This window comes from Lepus europaeus, chromosome 3, assembly GCF_033115175.1.
Source record: "Lepus europaeus isolate LE1 chromosome 3, mLepTim1.pri, whole genome shotgun sequence".
Lineage (NCBI taxonomy): Eukaryota > Metazoa > Chordata > Mammalia > Lagomorpha > Leporidae > Lepus > Lepus europaeus.
The window spans coordinates 142,626,208-142,644,792 of NC_084829.1; the positions used below are offsets into that span (position 1 = coordinate 142,626,208).

Here is an 18,585-nt window from a genome sequence, read left to right on the forward strand (position 1 = left end):
TATGTCCCAGTTGCTCCTCTTCCAGTCCAGCTCTCTGTTGTGGCCCAGGAAGGCAGTGGAGGATGGCCCAAGTGCTTGGGCCCTGCGCACCTGCATGGGAGACCAGGAGAAGCACCTGGCTCCTGGCTTTGGATTGGCATAGTGCGCCGGCCATAGTGGCCATTTGGGGGAGTGAACCAACAGAAACCAAGACCTTTCTCTCTGTTTCTCTCTCTCTCTCACTGTCTAACTCTGCCTGTCAAAAAAAGTCTTTTTTTCAATGTTTTACCATATAAATACCATTTTCAGCATGCTTCGTTCCCTTTTATAATTATGTTTTAAAACTGATATTTTTCTTTCTTTTTGAAGAACTCTTATCATTTCTTATGCAGACTTGCTGCCAATGAATACTCTTCATTTTATTGTGTGAAATAAGCTTTAATTTCATCTTTAATTTTGACATATTTTTGGTGGATAAAGAATTTTAATTGGTTGATTTCATGTTCCAACACTTTTTATCATCAGCCCACTCTTCCCCTCACCTTTTTTTTCCACACTTGATGTTTTTTCATACCTCAGGAGACTGACTTTTGATTCTTTTATTTTAATTCTTTTCCTCTACATTGTATTTTGGGTGATTTCCATTGCTGTTTCGCAAAGTTCACTATTTCTTGTTTGGCATCTTGCTTTTAATCCTATCCAGTGAATTTTTCCTTTCAAATACATTTTTCATCTCTAAAAGTTCCTTTTGATTTCCTTTGTATATGTTCCATGTCTTTAATGCATGACTTCTTTAAGTTCTTTGTTAATGACTTCATATTTAAATGTTAGTATCTGTTATTTCCATTATTTTGTCATTGCTTGATGTGTTTGGACTATTGGTTCTTCTTGTTATGTGTCAAATTTTTCTGTCTGCCAGCATCTTGATTCTTCCAGTCCATGAACATGGAAGGTTTTTCCATTTTTTTATATCTTCTAATTCTTTCTTTGATGTTTTTGTAATTCTCATCATAGAAATCTTTGACATCCTTGGTTAAATTTATTCCAAGGTATTTGATTTTTTTTTTTTTTTTTTTTTTTTTTTTTTTTTTTTTTTTTTTTTTTTTTTTTGTAGCTGTTGTGAATGGGATTGATCTTAGAAGTTCTTTCTCAGCCATGGCACTGTCTGTCTATACAAAAGCATAATTTGATTTTTGTGTGTTCTATTTTATCAAATGCTTTTTCTATGTCTATTGAGATAATCATATGGTTTTCTTCACTTTGTTAATGTGATGTATCACATTGATTGATTTGTGAATGTTGAACCATCCCTCTATACTAGAAATAAGTCTCACTTTGTCCACGTGAATGATCTTTCTGATGTGTTGTTGGATTTGATTAGCTAGTATTTTATTGAGGATTTTTGCATCTGTGTTCATCAAGGAAATTGGTCTGTAGTTCTCTTCTCTGTTGCATCTTTTTTCAGGTTTAGGAATTAAAGTGATGCTGGCTTCAGAGAAAGAATTTGTGAGGATTCCCTCCCTTTGATTTGTTTTGAATAGCTTGAGAAGAATTGTAGTTAGTTTTTTAAATGTCTAGTCAAATTCAGCAGTGAAGCCATCTGGACCTGGGCTTTTCTTTGTTGGAATGTTCTTTATTACTGATTCAATCTCCATCTTAGTTATTGGAATGTTTAAATTTCAGTGTCTTCAATTATTCTTAGGTGTTTAAATCTTAACTGAAAAGTGATCCCGGTTAAATATAAGACTGAGAAAAAGAGAGGGAGGAGATAGACAATTGGGGACATGCTCAATCGGACTTGCCCCAAATGATGGAGTTAGAAACGTGCCAGGGGATTCCAATACAATCCCATCAAGGTGGCGTGTACCAATGCCATCTCACTCATTTCAGTTCACAATTGATCACACTGATAGATCTAAGAGTCAAAGGGATCACACAAACAAGACTAATGTCTGCTAATACTAACTGATGAAATCAAAAAGGGAGAGAAGGATCCAACATGGGAAGTGGGATACACAGCAGACTCATAGAATGGCAGATGTCCTAAATAGCACTCTGGCCTCAGAATCAGCCCTTAAGGCATTTGGATCTGGCTGAAGAGCCCATGAGAGTATTGTAGGCATGGAAAGCCAAGACACTCTGGGGGGAAAAAAAAAAAAAGAAGAAGAAGAAGACCTAAATGAAGGATCTCAGTGAGTGTGATCCCAGTGGAAAGAACGGGGCCATCAAGGTAGGAGGTACCTTTCTCTGAAGGGAGGAAAGAACTTCCACTTTGACTATGACCCTGTCGGAATAAGATCGAAGTCGGCGAACCCTAAAGGTTTCCATAGCCTCGGCAACTCATGACTAGAGCCTAGGGAGATTACTGCCGCCATAAACAAGAGTGTTAAATTGTTAAATCAACATCAAGAGTCACTGTGTACTTACGTCCCATGTGGGATCTGTCCTTAATGGGTTGTCCAATGTGAAGTAATGCTATAACTAGTACTAAAACAGTATTTTTACACTTTGTGTTTCTGTGTGGGTGCAAACTGATGAAGTCTTTACTTAGTATATACTGAATTGATCTTCTGTATATAAAGATAATTGAAAATGAAAAAAAAAAGTTGGTGTTAAATTGGAAATTACTTAGAAAATTAATCAATTTTTTTAAAAAAATATCATGTAGGATCTCTGTCATTAATGTGCTGTACGCTGTTATTTAATGCTATAACTAGTACTCCAACAGTATTTTTCCACTTTGTGTTACTATGTGAGGGCAAGCTGTTGAAATCTTTATATATACTAAACTGATTTTCTGTATATAAAGAGAATTGAAAATGAATCTTGATGTGAATGGAAGGGGAGAGGGAGCAGGAAAGGTGAGGGTTGCGGGTAGGAGGGAAGTTATGGGGGGGGAAGCCATTGTAATCCATAAGCTGTACTTTCGAAATTTATATTCATTAAATAAAAGATAAAAAAACGTTTCAGTGTCTTCATTCCTCTATTCTGGTAGATTGTAAGTCTCCAGTGATCTATCCATTTCTTCTTGATTTTTCAGTTTGTTTGCATAAAACTTTATTGTAGTTCTGGTGATTCATTTATTATTTTTATATTTGTGGTATCTGTTTTTACATCTCTTTTTTTTCATCTCTGATTTTATTGATTTGGGTCTTCTCCCTTCTTTGATTTTGTTTTGTTTTTGGTTAGTTGTGCCAATCCTGTAACAATTTTGTTTATTTTTCTGGCAACAGCTCTTCATTTCACTGATCTTTTGTATTCTTTTTTGTTTATTCTCTCATTTTAACTATTTCTTTCATCCTACTAATTTTAGATTTGGTTTGTTTTTCTAGGTCCTTGAGATAATTTGATAGCTCATTTATTTGATGCCTTTCCACTTTATTGATATACTTGCTATAAACTTTCCTCTTAACATTGCTTTTGATGTATAACATAAGTTTTGATATGTTGTGTTGTCACCTCCATTTTGTTTCCAGAAATTTTTTGTTTTTGATTTCTTCTATGACCCACTTTTCATTCAGGAGCATGTTGTTCAGTCTCCATGGGTTTTCATATTTTTAGAGATTCTTGAGTAGTTAATTTCCAGCTTCATCCCACTGTGGTCAGAAAAGATATTTGGTATGATTTCATTATTTTCAATTTGCTGAGACTTGCTTTATGGCCTAGCATATAGTCTATCCTAGAGAAATTCCATGCAGGGATGAAAAGAATGTGTATTCTGTGACTTTGGAATGAAATGTTCTATAGATATCATTTACATCCATTTGGTCCATAGTATAGATTTGCTCTGTTGTTTTATCATTTATTTTCTTTCTAGTTGATCTGTCCATTGATGAAACTGAGGTGTTGAAGTCCCCCATTAACATTGTGTTGGAGTCTGTGTCTCCCTTTAAGTCCATTTATATTTGTTTTAAATAGCCAATTGTCCTGGCATTGGGTGCATGTACATTTATTACAGCACATCTTCCTGGTGAATTGATCCCATAATCATTACATAAAGTCCTTGTCTCTTTTAACAGTTTTTGTGTTAAAGTCTTTTTTATCTGATATTAGGATAGCTACAGTTGCTAGTTTATGCTGTTAGCATGGAATATTTTTTTCCATCCTTTCACTTTCAGTGTGTGTGTATCTTTGTTGTTGAGTTGTATTTCTTGTGGACAGCAAGTAGGTGGGTCTTGTTTTTTAACTCTTTCAGCCAATCTGTATGTTAATTGGATAATTTCGACCATTAGACCATTTACCTTCAAGTTTACTATTGCCCTGCTCTTTTTCCTTAAATATTCCTATTGTTTGCTTTGGATTTCCTTTGTACTTTTAATAGGAGATTTTTTTGTCTTCACCTTCTTTCATAATGATGACTATTTTTCTGTTTCTGTTTATAGCATATCTTTAAACTTCATTTGTAATGCCAGACAAATGATGACAAATTCTTTCCATTTCTGTTTGCTATGGAAGGTTTTTATTTCACCTTCATCTGTAAATGACGAGAACTTTGCAGGGTACTGTATTCTGTGTTGAAAGGTTTTTTGTTTTTTTTTTTCTTTTAAGACTTGGACTGTGTCTCTTCATTCTCTCCTAGCCTATGCTGTTTCTCATGAGGAATCAACTAATTGTAGATATTGTGACAGTAATCCAGCATTTCGCTCCAACACATTTTAGAAGCTTTTCTTTATGTTTCAGTGTTTGACCGCATGTGTCTTATTGGAGTTCTTTTCTGCTCATGTCTAAATGGTGTTCCATGTGCTTCCTATACTCAGATGTTCCTTTCTTTCTCCAAATAATGGAAGCTTTCTGTTATCATGCTGAATAGGCCTTGTTTTCCAATCTCTCTTTCCACACTTCAGCAATTCCAAAGACCTGTATATTGGGTCAATTGATAGTATCCCATAAAGCTCAAACACTGTTTTTAATTTTTTAAATTTTTTTTCCTCTTCCTCTTTTTCCTCTTCTTCCTCCTCCTCCACTTTTTCCTCTTCCTTCTCTTCTTCCTCTTTCTCTTCTTCCTCTTTCTCTTCTTCTTCTTCTTTTTTTTTTTATCTGAGAATTTTTCAAAGATTTGTCTTCTAGTTCAGATATTCTTTCCTCTGCCTCAGCAAGTCTGTTGTTAAGGCTTTCCACTGTATTTTTTATTTGATACAATGAATTCTTCATTTCTAATATTTCAGATTGATTTCTCTCCAAAATCTCTATCTCACAGGAAAATTTATCATCCATGTCACTTATAGATTTCATTAACTCATGAATTTGCTTCGCATTGTTTTGAGTAACCCTAAGATCATTATTTTGACTTCCTTTTAAGGCATTTCCTCAATCTCTTCATCTTCACACTCTGATATTGAAGTGTTATGTGTTTTTTGGGAAGTCATGTTGTCTTCCTTGTTCTTGTTTCTTGTATTTGTGCATTTATTTTTAGACATTTGTGAAAACACTTGTTGGTTTTCTCCATTAGTGAGTTTTATTTTTGAACTATGCCTCTGTAGCTTATTCGAATATCTGTTCCTTGAATGAATACCCAAAGGCATGTTCTGAGTTGAACCAGGGAGTTCTGGTCAGAGCTCAAAGGTTGGGTGAGAATCCAGGGTGACACCCAAGTTGAGTAGATCTCTATTGTTAACAGTGGGGATGGTGTGATCATGGCTGTTGTGTAATCATACCATCACCTCCTCTCTTCCAAGGTGATTCAGTGCTCAGGGTTAGTCCATAGAGGCTACAACTCTTCCCATGCTAATCATGAACCTCACAAAAGTCTTCTGCAGTCCTTAATGTGAGCACAGAACCTGCTGCAATGAACCATTCCATAGTTAGGAAGTTCTGAGCCTCAGACACTAGACCACTGACTCACCAGAGACCCAGCTACACCCCGGCCCTATCATGCAGTCGGAATTCCCACAGTCACAGCTCACAAAGCTCCCACAGTCACAGGATGCAGAGGATTCCCTCTCCTCCCTGCAAGCCTGCCCCATCCACGGAGAATGCAGAGTGTTTCCAGAGCCAACTGCTTGTGAGTGCTCCACCTTGGCAGTTTGAGCCCCGGAGCCTCTGATGGGTTGAGAGGATGGGATATCTCACAGTCCTACATGAGTGCCTAGCCACCTGTCAACCCTCTCAGCCAGCCTTAAAATCGATGGGAGGTGTGGATTTTTCTCTCATATAGTCTGGCTGCCCACAAGAAGTGCCACAGCCTCCACTCTTGTCAAGATGGTGCCTTCCTTCTGCTGGTTGCTGAGCAACCTTATGAGGGGATAGGGAGAAAGAAATGTGTTTTTCCTTCACTCCATTAGGCGGGCACCATGCCTCCCCTCCCCCAGTAGGACTACGGGCCAGACTCAAAGTCAGTATGTTCCTCAAGATCTCCCTCATGAAATATCACCAGTGGCACAGCCTGCCAGTCTAGCATCACCAAGCTCTCAGAAGCTGGGGTCTCCTCCAGCCTGCAGCTACGGGAATCATGTGTGGTGTCCACACTTGGAGCTTCATGTCTGCTCTTTCCATGCTGCTCCATGGTGTCCCTCTTTAGAATTTTCACTGTAAACATCTCTCCAGCTCTACCCTTCAGCACACTTCCTCTGCTTTTCTATTGCTGTCTTTCCCTCATCAAAAATAGCATGTTGTATTCCTGTTCAGCCATCTTGTATTCCAAATTTTTAGATATACTTTCTCTGGGGCCTGTACTGTGGTGTAGTAGTCTAAACCTTGGCATATGGCACCAGCATCCCATGTGGGTGCCAGTTCATGTCCTGGCTGTTCTTTTAATCCAGCTCCCTGCTGATGGCCTAGGAAAGCAGTGGAAGATGGCCCAAGTGCTTGGGCCCAGGCACTCACATGGAAGACCTGGAAGAAACTCCTGGCTCCTAGCTTCAGATTGGCCCACCTCTGAGCATTGCAGCCTTTGGGGAGTGAACCAGCAGATGGAAGACCTTTTTATCTGTCTATCCCTTTCTCTATTTATAACTCTACTTCTCAAAGAAATAAATAAAATCTTTTCTTAAAAAAAGATATTGTTACTCCAAAAGCTATAATATTTAGTCTTTGAGAAGTCCCTTAACAAAGGATAGTGCTAAACATATAGCTGGTATTTACAGTATATGTACTTAAAGTAGAGTTAGCAGAGTCGGCATTGTGGCGTGGTGAATAAAGCCACCACCTGCAATGCCTGCATCCCATATGGGTACTGGTTCTGTGCTAGCTGCCCCATTTATGATCCAGCTCCCTGCTAGTGACCTGAGAAGATCAGCAGAGGATGCCCCATGTGCTTGGTACCCTGCCACACACGTGGGAGACCTTTATGAAGCTCCTAGCTCCTGGCTTTGACCTGGCTCAGACCTGGCCGCTGCATCTTTTTTGAGCTAGTAGATGAAAGATCTCTCCGTCTCTCCCTCTCTTTCTCTACTTGTGCCTAACAAATACGTAAATAAATCTTAAGAAAAAAAAAAAAAAGAGTAGAGTACTTTACTCAGTTCTATTTCTTGGAATAAAATTTACTTTTAAGCATCAGTATGTATAAATACATCCTATTTGAAGCGTCATGTTTATTTAACCAGTAAATAAAACATCAGTTTATAAAATTGATTTTCTAAATCTTTATATGTATATTTATATCATGAATTTTTTATTTCTCATGGATAAGCATAAACATGTCAGAATATTAATGTTCAGATTCTATGAAACTTTGAATTCTACATACCTTCAAATTTATAATGTTTGTCTCCTAAATGCCTCTCATTAAATTAAAGTAGTTTGGAAAGTATTTAATCCTATTGCAAATATGCCTCATTACTCATCATCAAATAATATTTATTCATAAAAATAAACATTTCCTTGATGAAATAAATCAACTATATTTTCTTACAGATGAATTTAGCTACACATTTAATTGTTTTGGTAAGTATTTTCCATGTTAGACATTCATTTTTGATTACATTACTGCCACTAGGATAAATTGTCTTGAACAGAATTCTACATAAAAGTGATTTTTTTTATCCTTATGGGAAAAATTTCATCCTTATGAGAAAAAGACTAATTTTCATAAGTGGATTTTAAGGTCTTTTCACTTTTTTTAACATTAGAGAATGTATCTTGTTATATACTTTTTGTGCTACAAATTATAAACCACATAAGAAACTCAGAAAAGCCACGCTAGTTTATGTCCTCATGCTTTCTAATGCAGAGGTAATCCCGTTCTTCAATTTCTTCAATTATAGATATTATGTTATAATGTCCTTGTAGTGGCAAAGACTGAATATGTGTATAAACTAAGATAATAAAAAAAAAAATGTGTAGGCCAGTGAACAGGAAGCTTGAATTTATGTGCATAGCTGAGTGTTAGAAGAAAAAGAGTTAGCATTCAGAATGGTTGCTTTGTAGTACAGAAGTTTGAGATGGTAATTTAATTGTGGAACGGCAAGTGTGTGAGTGAAAGTATATGAAATTATTAGAGCTGAAATGATAAGAATTAACAACGTGATGCTGTTTTTGCATTATTAGACTGAAGTTTCTTGCTTACTGTGAAAAGTATAAAATAACAATGGCTAAGGAAATAAGGATTTACTCCCTTGTTTAAAAGAATGTATGGTGTTGACAGTACCTAGTGCTAGTGTGCCAACTCCATGAAGTTATGTGGGACCCAAGCCCATTCCAGCTAACAGAGCTACTAAGCAGCACATGATTGGCATTTCCAAGGTTTCCTTAAGGCCCAAATGGGTAGTAGAGTTCCAGTCATCAAATCATGCTTTCTGTGACCTCAGCCAAATCAGTTATTTGGGAAATATAAATAGAGATTGATATTTATTTATTTATTTGAAGGGCAGAGTTACAGAGAGGAGGAGAGAGAGTTTCTTCCACATGCTGGTTCACTTCCCAAATGGCCACAACAGCCAGGACTGGGCCTGTCTGAAGCCAGGTGCTTCTTCACTAGCAGGTGAGCTGGTTCAGAAGTGAAGCAGCTGGGACTCGAACCAGTGTCCAAATGGGATGCCGTCGCTACAGGGCATGGTTTTAATCTGCTGTGCCACAGTGCTGGCCCCCAAGCCTTATTTGGAGGGGAACAGGAGTCACTGATTAAAACCTGGCATAAGCAAGTGGGAAAAGGACTAGGACAACTTCATACTGAAGTATGGCTGGTTAATAGAAGAAGAAAGAAGATAGAAAATTCCGTAACGTTTGTGGTCAAAGCAGGGGCTTTTTAAGTGAAGTTCTTTTTTTTGGCATCTCAGATTAGTATCTGTGTGAAAGTGTTCTCTCATAATGGTTAGTGTGGCAGTGTAAATCTGGACACTTGTGAAACTCCATTATTTTTTCCTCTTGTTAATAGTAACTATATGGATCAAATCCTTAAATTTGAGATGAGAAAATAAATACAATAAGAAATTAAATTTCTGCCAGCGCCGTGGCTCAACAGGCTAATCCTCCGCCTTGTGGCACCGGCACACCGTGTTCTAGTCCCGGTCAGGGCGCCGGATTCTGTCCTGGTTGCCCCTCTTCCAGGCCAGCTCTCTGCTGTGGCCCGGGAGTGTAGTGGAGGATGACCCAAGTGCTTGGGTCCTGCACCCCATGGGAGACCAGGAGAAGCACCTGGCTCCTGCCATCGGATCAGCGAGATGCGCCAGCCGCGGCAGCCATTGGAGGGTGAACCAACGGCAAAAGGAAGACCGTTCTCTCTCTCTCTCTCTCACTGTCCACTCTGACTGTCAAAAAAAAAGAAATTAAATTTCAAATTCTATAACATGAGGTAGCCATAAAGCGTCATGATTAAAAGGCAGTTCCTTCAGGGCTGACACCTTGGCTCACTTGGTTAATCCTGCACCTGTCGCACCGGCATCCCGTATGGGCTCCAGGTTCTAGTCCTGTTTGCCCCTCTTCCAGTCTAGCTCTCTGCTGTGGTCCGGGAGGGCAGTGGAGGATGGCCCAAGTGCTTGGACCCCTGCACCCGCATGGGAGACCAGGATGAGGCACCTGGCTTCTGGGTTTGGATTGGTGCAGCGCCAGCTGTAGCGGCCATTTAGGGAGTCTATCAACGGAAGGAAGACCTTTCTCTCTTTCTCTCTCTCTCACTGTCTATAACTCTACGTGTCAAAAATAAAAAATAAAAAAAGGCAGTTCCTTCAATAAAACCATCAAAATTGAAAACACAGTGATGCAGTTACTGTATGCAGGTGTATTAAATACATTTTTAAAAATTTTTATCAGGTAAACAGAATTGAATTTGAAATCATAAGAGTAATTAAGAGATACTAAACCCTGTTGTGAACCTCTAGTATAGAAAACAGTGATAGGGCAATAGCCTAACAGGATAGAAAATACACAGAACTGGACCCTGTTATCCCAAGAAAATTTAATATATTATAATGAATGAGAAAAGTGACATTTAAATCAGTGGGCAGAATGAGCTATTCTTTCATTCATGTATTTATCTATTCAGAAAATGTTTATTGAGCACTCTCTTAGATACCAGGGACACATCAGCAAACCAAATAGACAAAAATCCCTATCATCTTGGAGCTTCAGAGCTCCAAGCATGGAGCATAGAGACAAAGAATGCATAAATAGTAGATGATTATGTGCTGGAGAGAAAAGTAAAGCTAGAAGGGAGGGTAGTTTGACAAGACTGCATTGGGGGCTAGGATGTTACATTTCTATTTATGACTACATAAAGAATTGTTATAAATCAATTTGTTAAAAAAGCTGATTCGGCAGATGCTTTTTCTTCTTTATGGATGGCTACACCTATTTCAAAATGGAAAATATAGAGCTACCCAGCAAATACTTAATACCTTTTTAGTAGTTGAGACAAACAGAAATCAATGAGTCTTCAAATTGACAGGAAAAGTCCAACAGAGATACTGCTTTCAGTCCTCAGATTCACAGAAATTTAAGTTTAATATCATTTTTTTTTTAGTTTGGGGAAAGCAGATGTTTACATAATGTTGCAGATATAACTGCATGTTACTACTTTGTTTTGGAGGACAGTGTTTTTTTTTTCTTTAAATTTTATTTAAGATATACAAATTTCATGTATTTCATATATATTCAGATTCAAAAACAGTGATACTTTCTACCTGAACCTCCCTCTCACCCACTTTCCCACCCTTCTTCCTCCTCCCTCTCCTATTTCCATTCTTGTATTTTACAAAGGTCTATTTTGTTAACTTACACTCATAAAGTAAACCCTACACTAAGTAAATAATTTTTTAAAAAAGTATGAAAGAAAACAAAAACTATTCCTCAGAAGTTGAGACAAGGGTTGTTAAAGATCATCATATCTCAAAGTGTCAATTTCCCTCCAATAGATTACCTTTTAGGTACTCTGTTACCACAGATCAGAGAAAATATGATATTTGTCTTGAGGACTGGCTTATTTCACTAAGTATACTGGTTTTCAGTTGCATCCATTTTGTTGCAAACAATGGATTTCATTTTTTTTTACCACTGTTTAGTATTTCATAGTGTATATATACCATAATTTCTTTATCCAGTCTTCAGTTGATGGACATCTGGGTTGATTCTAGATCCTAGCTATTCTGAATTAAGCTGCAATAAACATGAGGGTACAAATCACTCTTTTCCTATGCTGAGTTCTTTTGTTTTGGGTAAATTCTCAGAAGTGGGGTGAGTGGTTCATATGGTAGGTATATATTCAGATTTCTGAGGTATCCCCATATTATCTTCCACGATGGCTACACCAGTTTACATTCCCATCAGCAGTGGATTAGCAGTGACATTTCCCTGATGGCTAGTGATCCTGAGCACTTTTTATGTGTCTGCTAACCATTTGAGTTTCCTCTCTTGAAAAGTGCCTGTTTAAGTTTTGAGGACAGTTTTAAGATCATCTCTCAAAATGAAAAAGGCTACATACCTACCTACCTATCATAGCTCAATAATTCCACTTCCTGATAATCACCCTAGGGAACGTTGAGTGTATGCACAAGGAAGTATGGTAGCACAACATTATTTGTAAGAATGAAAATTTCAGAACTACATAGATGTGCTTAGTTTCAATGATATTTACATACTGTGAATCACTAACACTAACCACCCAGGTCATATAATTGATATGAGAGATAAATTACAGATGATATAATTTATAATGTAATGTACATGCCATTGGTAACACCAATTACTACGTAATTACTAGGAGAGTAATTAGGATTGTGTTGTTAGTAGATGTCTTCAGCCTTTGCTTACCTCAGATGTTTTTACTTTTATTTTTTAAGTTTCAAAAATTTTTGAGATGCAGAGAAAGAGCTTGCATCTTCTGGTTAGACTTCAGCTACTGAATCTGGGCTGGGATGAGCCCAACTGAGCATTCATTTACCTTTGCCTCCCAGGATCAGTACTGGCAGGAAGGCAGAGTCAGAAGCTGGAGCTATGAATTGAACGCAGGCACACCTATGTGATTTGTGAGCCTCTTAACTATAGGCTAATCATCTACCCCATTAGTTTTTTAAAAGAGAAGTTATGCATGTATATTTTAAAAGATCATATACATAAAATTTGTTAAAAGTGGAGTATATCATAAAAGTGAATTCTTGCTATAAACCTTAATTCAAGTCTCATTTTTTGCTACCATAGCCCACATTGTCTGTTTTGTCAGTATCACTTATCTAATACTTGGCAAGTGTTCTTGTACATTTGACTGATTGTTCTGAGTGCCCTGATTCTCCAATTAAATTATAGGTACTTTTGACAGTTTAGGACCTACCTAGTCATTCTTTTATTTTTTTTAATATACTACAAAAAGAGAAGGTATTACTTGATAAAATGTTGTTACTATCTTGGATTTTTATCATTCTTTATATAATGTTTGTGTTTTTTTTATTTATAAGTAAAATTGTCAAAGTTTTATTTTTAAATTTATTTATGTTTTAAATTATTCACTAGGCAAAACATATATTTTTAAGCCTTCAGTCATAGAAAAGAATGTTTTAAAGAAAAATTGTTTAAATCACCTTATCTTTCTTATCTTTATAGGTCGGTTATATGCCATGCAAACTGGAATGAAGATTGATAGTAAAACTCCTGAGTGTCGTAAATTTTTATCAAAATTAATGGATCAATTAGAAGCTGTAAGTTAAACACTGATCATTTATTTTCTGACTATGCTCAAAATACCATTTTATTTCATTTTCATGTATATGTTTTCATTTTAGTTTTTTTCTCTTGGCAACAGTCAGTAACATTGTACCTGAGGGAAAGCTAGATACAATTTTTTTATTTACACCATACTGTCAGGAGAGTTGTAAGTAAAAATTAAAGTAGATTCAGCCATCTTTGCAGATGCAAGTATCTTGTTCCACATTATTGTGGAACAGTAGCTTTTGATATCCTTTCATAAATGACAGACTTTCAAGCCTCCCTTCATGCAGTCATATGGATTGATTTGGGAGTTCTTAAATAGCTCTCTTTTTGTTTTAAAGATGTATTTTGATTTGGGGAGCAGAGTTATAGACAGAGAGAGGGAGAGACACAAAAGAGGTTTTCCATTCTCTGGATCACTCCTTAAATGGCAGTAATGGCCGGAGTTGGGCCAATATGAAGCCAGGAGCCAAAAGCTTCTTCTGGGTCTTCCACGTGGGTGCCAGGGCCATCTTCCACTGCTTTCCCAAGCACATTAGCAGGGAGCTGGATTGGAAGTGGAGCAGCCGAAATTTGAACCAGCTCCCATGTGGGATGCCAGCACTGTAGACAGAGGTGTAACTACTAGACCACAGCACCAGCCCCTTACATACTGAAATTATCCATTTATTTAGTGAAATGAGCCATTTATTAGTGAAAGAGACTATGAAAGAAATGTTATTGATTGGCCGGCTCCGCGGCTCAATAAGCTAATCCTCCACCTGCAGCGCTGGCACACCGGGATCTAGTCCTGGTTGGGGCTCTGGATTCTGTCCCAGTTGCCCCTCTTCCAGGCCAACTCTGCTATGGCTCGGGAGTGCAGTGGAGGATGGCCCAAGTGCTTGGGCCCTGCACCTGCGTTGGAGACCAGGAGAAGCACCTGGTTCCTGGCTTCAGATCAGTGCAATGTGCCGGCCGCAGCGCGCTGGCCGCGGCGGCCATTGGAGGGTGAACCAATGGCAAAAAGGAAGACCTTTCTCTCTAGTCTCTCTCTCTCACTCTCCACTCTGACTGTCAAAAAAAAAAAAAAAAGAATTGTTATTGATTGCTTATCCTCATCCTCCCTCTTTCAGTCCAGGATGAGATATAGGTATCCTCCCCTCTTAGCAGGAATGAGGTAGGTGACTAAAGAGTCACCTTCTTGAGCCTGATGTAATGTCACAGATCACTGTTTGTGGTGCTTATGGATGGAAAATTGAATGAGTTGTATTGGGAGTCAGTGCATGAAGAAATAGATCTTCTTCAGTAATTGGGCCAGGCTGAAACCAGGATCCAGGAACTCAGTATGGGTCTCCTACATGGATGACGGGAACCCAAGTACTCGAGCCATCACTGGCTGCCTACCAGGGTGCATATGAGCAATAATCTATCTCAGTAGAGAGTGGAGCCAACTCAAAAATCCAGGCTCTACAATATGGGATATAAATGTCCCTGGCAGCATCTTAACCATGGTGCCAGGTTCCCACCCTGTAATTGCTTTCTTTTGTTGACAGAAACAAAATTTAGACACACTAAAAATCAAGTCAAAACATTTAGACTCATGGGTCTAGGGTTTTCTATTTGCTTTTTATTATTGTATTACTCAGTATTATTCAGATGTATTATTCAGATGTATTCAGAGTATTATTCAGATGAAGGCATATCCCAACATAGAACTTTCTTGCCTCATTATGTTTAAGTAACTATGGACAGAAGTGTTCTCTGTAACTTTATGTGATTCTCTGGCCTATTGACTCAGAGTAACTGTCATCTACTGCAATGAGATTTCAGGTGCCACAGAGGGAATTCAGCTGCCAATGGAGCCTGTCTGGCCTGCTTCTGTAGCTACTTCTATGGAAGCATGAAAATTTAAATATTCTCTTTTGGAGGGATGAAGTTGGGGCAGGCAGGAAAATTTTTTTCACTCGTGGCAATATATTTGTCAAATTCCAACTCTAACAAACATGTAGAATATAGCTCTTTATTAATTTCACAATATAATTATAATAACTAAGATAATAGCTTTGGATATAAAGAAGCCAAGCTGTTTTTTTATAATAATAAAGTATAAAAGCACATTTATAAAGGAACTAAAATAAATTCCAATATTAATTCTCTTCTGGACTTAAATTATGTCTTTATATTTATGAGAGTATTTGCTCTTTTTTTTTTTTTTTTTTGACAGGCAGAGTGGATAGTGAGAGAGAGAGAGAGAGAGACAGAGAGAAAGGTCTTCCTTTTTGCCGTTGGTTCACCCTCCAATGGCCGCTGCGGCCGGCGCATCGCGCTGATCCGAAGCCAGGAGCCAGGTGCTTCTCCTGGTCTCCCATGCGGGTGCAGGGCCCAAGGACTTGGGCCATCCTCCACTGCCTTCCCGGGCCATAGCAGAGAGCTGGCCTGGAAGAGGGGCAACCGGGACAGAATCCAGCGCCTCAACCGGGACTAGAACCCGGTGTGCCGGCGCCGCAAGGTGGAGGATTAGCCTGTTAAGCCACGGTGCCGGCCGAGTATTTGCTCATTTTCTGAGACACTTTTCTGTTTAAATTTTTACCTCATAACATCTTTGAAAAAAGTAATTTTTAAATAATAGTTTGATACTGAGATCTGGTATTCCAGAAAGTCATTTTATTCCAATATGATAGTCTGAATAAAAAGGTAGAACTTTGTTGTTTTTAAGATACTTTATTATACTGTGTGGGTAGGAGATAGACTTATACACTTAAAAGTTGTGTATTGATTTGAGGTATGTGTCTGTATTTTAAAAATTTCCATTATCCAATTCTGAGTTTATCATCTTATGCATTACTTACTATTGAATCTCATTGTTTTGTTTTGAGTGGTACTATTTAGGACATAACACAGTTCTTTTACTTTTTTTAATACCTGATAAAAGTGAAATTAAAATTTTAAATTATATATGTTTAGAAAAGACTAATTCCAATTTTAGGTAATCTGATAGTACAGTAGATAAGACCACATTACTTTGAAATTTTCATCCAAATACTTGAATATATTATGTTTTATTCTTGATTATTCTGATCTTCAGCACTCAATTATGCTTATGGATTATTGTAAGTGTGTTTCTTCAAAGTTTTGGGAGCATTGGAATTTGTTTTAAATGCTGGAGCAGGACAATTGTTTTGCAAGATTTCACTGATACATCTCTTATTGAAATGAATGTAATTTTCCTTAAATAATTATTTTAGGCTTATTTGTATGATCCAACATGGGAAGCGGGATACACAGCAGACTCATAGAATGGCAGATGTCCTAAATAGCACTCTGGCCTCAGAATCAGCCCTTAAGGCATTCGGATATGGCTGAAGAGCCCATGAGAGTATTTATTGTAGGCATGGAAAGCCAAGACACTCTGGGAAAAAAAAAAAAAAAAAAAAAAAAAAACCTAAATGAAAGATCTCTGCTAGTGAGATCCCAGTGGAAAGAACAGGCCATCAAAGAAGGAGGTACCTTTCTCTGAAGGGAGGAGAGAACTTTCACTTTGACTATGACCCTGTCGGAATAAGATCAAAGTCGGCGAACTCAAAAGGCTTCCATAGCCTTGGCAACTCATGACTAGAGCCTGGGGAGATTACTGACGCCATAAACAAGAGTGTTAAATTGTTAAATCAACAACAGGAGTCACTGTGTACTTACGTCTCATGTGGGATCTGTCCTTAATGTGTTGTCCAATGTGAAGTAATGCTATAACTAGTACTCAAACAGTATTTTACACTTTATGTTCTGTGTGGGTGCAAAGTGATGAAATCTTTACTTAATATATACTAAATCGATCTTCTGTATATAAAGATAATTGAAAATGAATCTTGATGTGAATGGAATGGGAGAGGGAGCGGGAGATGGGAGGGGTGCGAGTGGGAGGGAAGTTAGGGGGGGAAAGCCATTGTAATCCATAAACTGTACTTTGGAAATTTATATTTACTAAATAAAAGTTTTAAAAAAAAAACATACTTGTCAAGCTCTTAAATTATAAACTGTGTATCTGATTTTATTTTAGCTTAAGAAACAGTTGGGTGATAATGAAGCTATTACTCAAGAAATAGTTGGCTCTGCCCATTTGGAGAATTATGCTTTGAAAATGTTTTTATATGCAGACAATGAAGATCGTGCTGGGCGATTTCACAAGTAAGTAAAAAAAGAAAACTTGAGAGGTTGCATACTGAACAGAATTATCTAGTTTTTTTATGGCACAACTGTCTTTCTTGAGTGATGTATATTGATTCCTTACTTCCTCCCTCCCTTCCTCCCTTCTTCCTACTCTCCTCCCTCCTTCTCTCCCTGCTTCCCTCCCTCCCTCTCTCCCTTTCACCCTGCTTCCCTCCCTCCCTCTCTCTCTCCCTCCCTCCCTCCATCCCTCCCTTCCTCCCTTTTTCCCTCCCTCCCTCTCTCCTTTCTTCCTCCCTTCCTCCCTTCCATTTGGCAGAAAGACAGAAAGGGATAGTTTCCAGCCACCAATTCAGTCCCTACAGAGCTTAGGATTGGTCTAAGACTAAAGCCAGGAGCCAGCAACACAATCCTGGTCTCCCAGCTATCCTCTAACCAGTACATTAAATGCCTGAAGCCCCTCCCACGCACGCACACCTTTTTTTTTTCTTCACCATGGCACCATGGCACCTTAGACTGAATTATGCTTATAAGCGCAGGCCTTTGAGTTTAGAGAAAATGACTGAGTCAGGTGTTTAGCTTAGCATTAAGTCATCAGGATGTACGGGTCTTACATTGGAATACCTGGATTCAAGTTCTGACTTTGCCTCCAAATTTCCTGCTAATGTATACTGTAGGAGGCAGCAGTGATGGCTGAAGTATTTGGCTTCCTGGCTCCCAGCTTGCAGGCATTTGGGGAGTGAACTAGTTGATGTAACTGTGCAATCTCTGTCTCTTGTTCTGCTTCTCAAATAAGCAAATTAATAAATAAAAATTTTGAAAATAAGATGAATAAAATGACTAACAGATCTATATTATCAGGAAATATATCCTAATTAGTCTTTTTTTTTAACAATCAGTAAAATATGTGTTGATTTTAGCCAAAATCACAGCCTAGTCATTATTATGATGATATTTATTTGCAGATAAATGTGTTAAGGTTTGATATGGATTCACTATAATTACGTTTTCTAAAATCCAAAGCATGCAATTACTCTTTGCTGTAAATATATACTTATAAGTGAGTCATATTACTTTCTCCTGATAAGATTAGAAAAGGATCTCTTGTATATTTTTGAAATCTGATTTTATTTAAGATGTTGTTTTCAGAGTGCATTTATGAATATTGTTTTTTTTTTTCAAATAGCTGCATGAATAATACTACATTTGTTTTTCATTTAAATGAAACCTGCTGTTTTGTCTTCCAGAAACATGATCAAGTCCTTCTATACTGCAAGTCTTTTAATAGATGTCATAACAGTGTTTGGAGAACTCACAGATGAAGTTAGTATGCATTCTTTATTGTCTTACTAGCTTAAGATCAGTAATGTTATCTGTTTTCTTATTACTTAGAGC

At 37.7% G+C, this 18,585-nt stretch overlaps 1 protein-coding gene across 1 annotated transcript in view; it reads left to right on the forward strand.

Moving 5' to 3' along the window:
* The window catches only part of VTA1 (vesicle trafficking 1), a 94,655-nt gene that overhangs the window by 16,208 nt on the left and 59,862 nt on the right, over window positions 1-18,585 (forward strand). The window contains exons 2-4 of the mRNA XM_062186850.1: window positions 12,946-13,040; window positions 17,084-17,211; window positions 18,438-18,513. Of these exons, the coding sequence (XP_062042834.1) occupies window positions 12,946-13,040; window positions 17,084-17,211; window positions 18,438-18,513 (299 nt within the window). The remainder of the gene's footprint in view (window positions 1-12,945; window positions 13,041-17,083; window positions 17,212-18,437; window positions 18,514-18,585) is intronic.